At 61.9% G+C, this 1,875-nt stretch overlaps 1 protein-coding gene across 1 annotated transcript in view; it reads right to left on the bottom strand.

Annotated features, from left to right (window-relative positions):
* LOC115280938 (interferon regulatory factor 8-like) overlaps positions 1-1,586 on the bottom strand; it is a 6,248-nt gene extending 4,662 nt beyond the window's left edge. Inside the window, exon 1 of the mRNA XM_029926114.1 lies at positions 1,569-1,586. Coding sequence (XP_029781974.1) covers positions 1,569-1,586 — 18 coding nt within the window. The remainder of the gene's footprint in view (positions 1-1,568) is intronic.
* Between the last annotated feature and the right edge of the window lie 289 nt (positions 1,587-1,875).

The following is a 1,875-nucleotide window of genomic DNA, read 5'->3' as shown; positions in this document are numbered from 1 at the left end:
CACGGGCGCCCCAGGGCAGTGCTGGGGACACAGGGCGTGCTGGGTGGCTGTTTGAGACCGGGCCTCGATGCTGGTGACAGTTACTTCTGGCACGTTCTGTTGGACAGCGCAGCCACACGCCACGCAGATGAGGAGCCTGAGTAGGGCCCCCACCTCTTGGAGACAGGAGTGTTGAGGCGCTGGCAGCCATGTTTGAAAACTGCCTCAGGGGCCCAGAAACATCTCTTTTCCTAACCATCCCACCTGCCCTTTATTTAAACAAGTCTTCTGCCTCCCGCCTTCTCCACCTGCCCCACGACCCCAGCTCCTTCAGCCCAGCTGCTCTCTGCCCTGACTCGTCGAGCCCCAGGCCTGCAGACCTTTCCCTCCCTCCATCGTGGTCGCCTGGCAGGGGGCGCACCCCTTCCTCAGGAAGGGGCCCTTCTCTCGGGAGCCCTGCTCCCCTGTCAGGGCGTGACTCTGGTATGTTACTCTGCGAAAGGGACCCCGTCCCCCCAGACGTGAGGGTGGGGCCTGAGGGAAGCTTCTCAGAGAGGGTTAGCTTGGCTGCTGGGGCCAGAGCCTCGTGTGGTGTTTCCCTGATTCAGATTCGTACCAACCTTAGTATTTTATTTGTTTATTTACCTAATTTTATTCTCAAGTGAGGTAACATGCAGTGTCGTCTTGGCGTCAGGAGTGGAACCCCGAGATTCATCACCCACCCACCCACCCAGGGCTCACCCGACAAGGGCCCGCCTCACGGCCAGGCAGGGCCGCCTTCCTGCCTGTCGCCCTCCGCGCCGGGGCGCTGCCAAAACGTCTCTGTGACGTCCAGAGCCCTAACAAAGGATCGTGCCGTTGGCCGTGTCTCTGTGGGGCCGGCAGCGGTGGCCGGAGCTCTGGCTCTGGAGCGGAGCGGATGAGGGCGGGGGAGGGGGGAGCCCATGTGCCCCAGTTTTCCCGTGTGTGGGCTGCTGAGGGGAAAGCGAGTTAGCGCCCCAGAGCCACCTGGACCGGGGCCTGGCGAGTGGGTGGCCGTTCACGGTGTGGACGGTCGTTCCTGACAAGCTGTGCAGGGTTCTGCTTCGGACCCTCCGGATGCAGAGCCAGAGACAAGGATGGCGTGCAAGTAGTGTGTGCAGAGTGCAGTCAGGAGAGACGAGTAGGGGAGAGGAGAGGCCCACGGGGGCGACGTGGGGCACCAGGGGAGGGCTCCGGCAGGCCTTGGACGGGCCCGGCCGGCACACCTGCGGCGCTGGCCCCTGGGGAGGGCCCCATCCTGGCATACACCTTCCTGCACCAGTGCTGGGTGAGGCTGCTCCCAGGGGCGCTACTGGCTCGGTGCTTCCGCCAGCCACGGCCGAGGGGGGGGTGTCGGGGGTGGGTGCGCGCTGGGGCAGGAAGGGGCAGGGGACGCGCTGGGGCCAGGCGGTCCCACCAAGTGTCCTCACCCTCTCAGTAGGGACAATGTGCCCGAGAACCCGGGTCCAGCCTCAGCTCAGGGCTTATTAGCTGTGTGTCCTGGAGAAAATCACTTACACTCTCTGTTCCTCAGTTTCCTCCTCTGTGAAACAGGGGTAAACACTTACCTTGAAGCGATTTATCATCTCGAATCACCTACTGTGAGGATAAAGGGCTTACAGTAGCACCTGGCCACGGGGGGAACTAAACAAAGTATATTTATGTTTACATTACATAGTGAAATCACTTTATTATTAAGAACTGAAAGGGGCGCCCGGGGGGCTCAGTCGGTTAAGCGTCCGGCTTCGGCTCAGGTCATGATCTCACAGTTCGTGGGTTCGAGCCCCGCGTCGGGCTCTGTGCTGACAGCTAGCTCAGGGCCTGGAGCCTGCTTCGGATTCTGTGTCTCCCTCTCTCTCTGACCCTCCCCTGCTC

Source organism: Suricata suricatta, chromosome 16 (assembly GCF_006229205.1).
Source record: "Suricata suricatta isolate VVHF042 chromosome 16, meerkat_22Aug2017_6uvM2_HiC, whole genome shotgun sequence".
NCBI lineage: Eukaryota > Metazoa > Chordata > Mammalia > Carnivora > Herpestidae > Suricata > Suricata suricatta.
The sequence above is the reverse complement of the archived record's forward strand: the minus strand, read 5'-3'. Positions and strand labels throughout refer to the sequence as shown.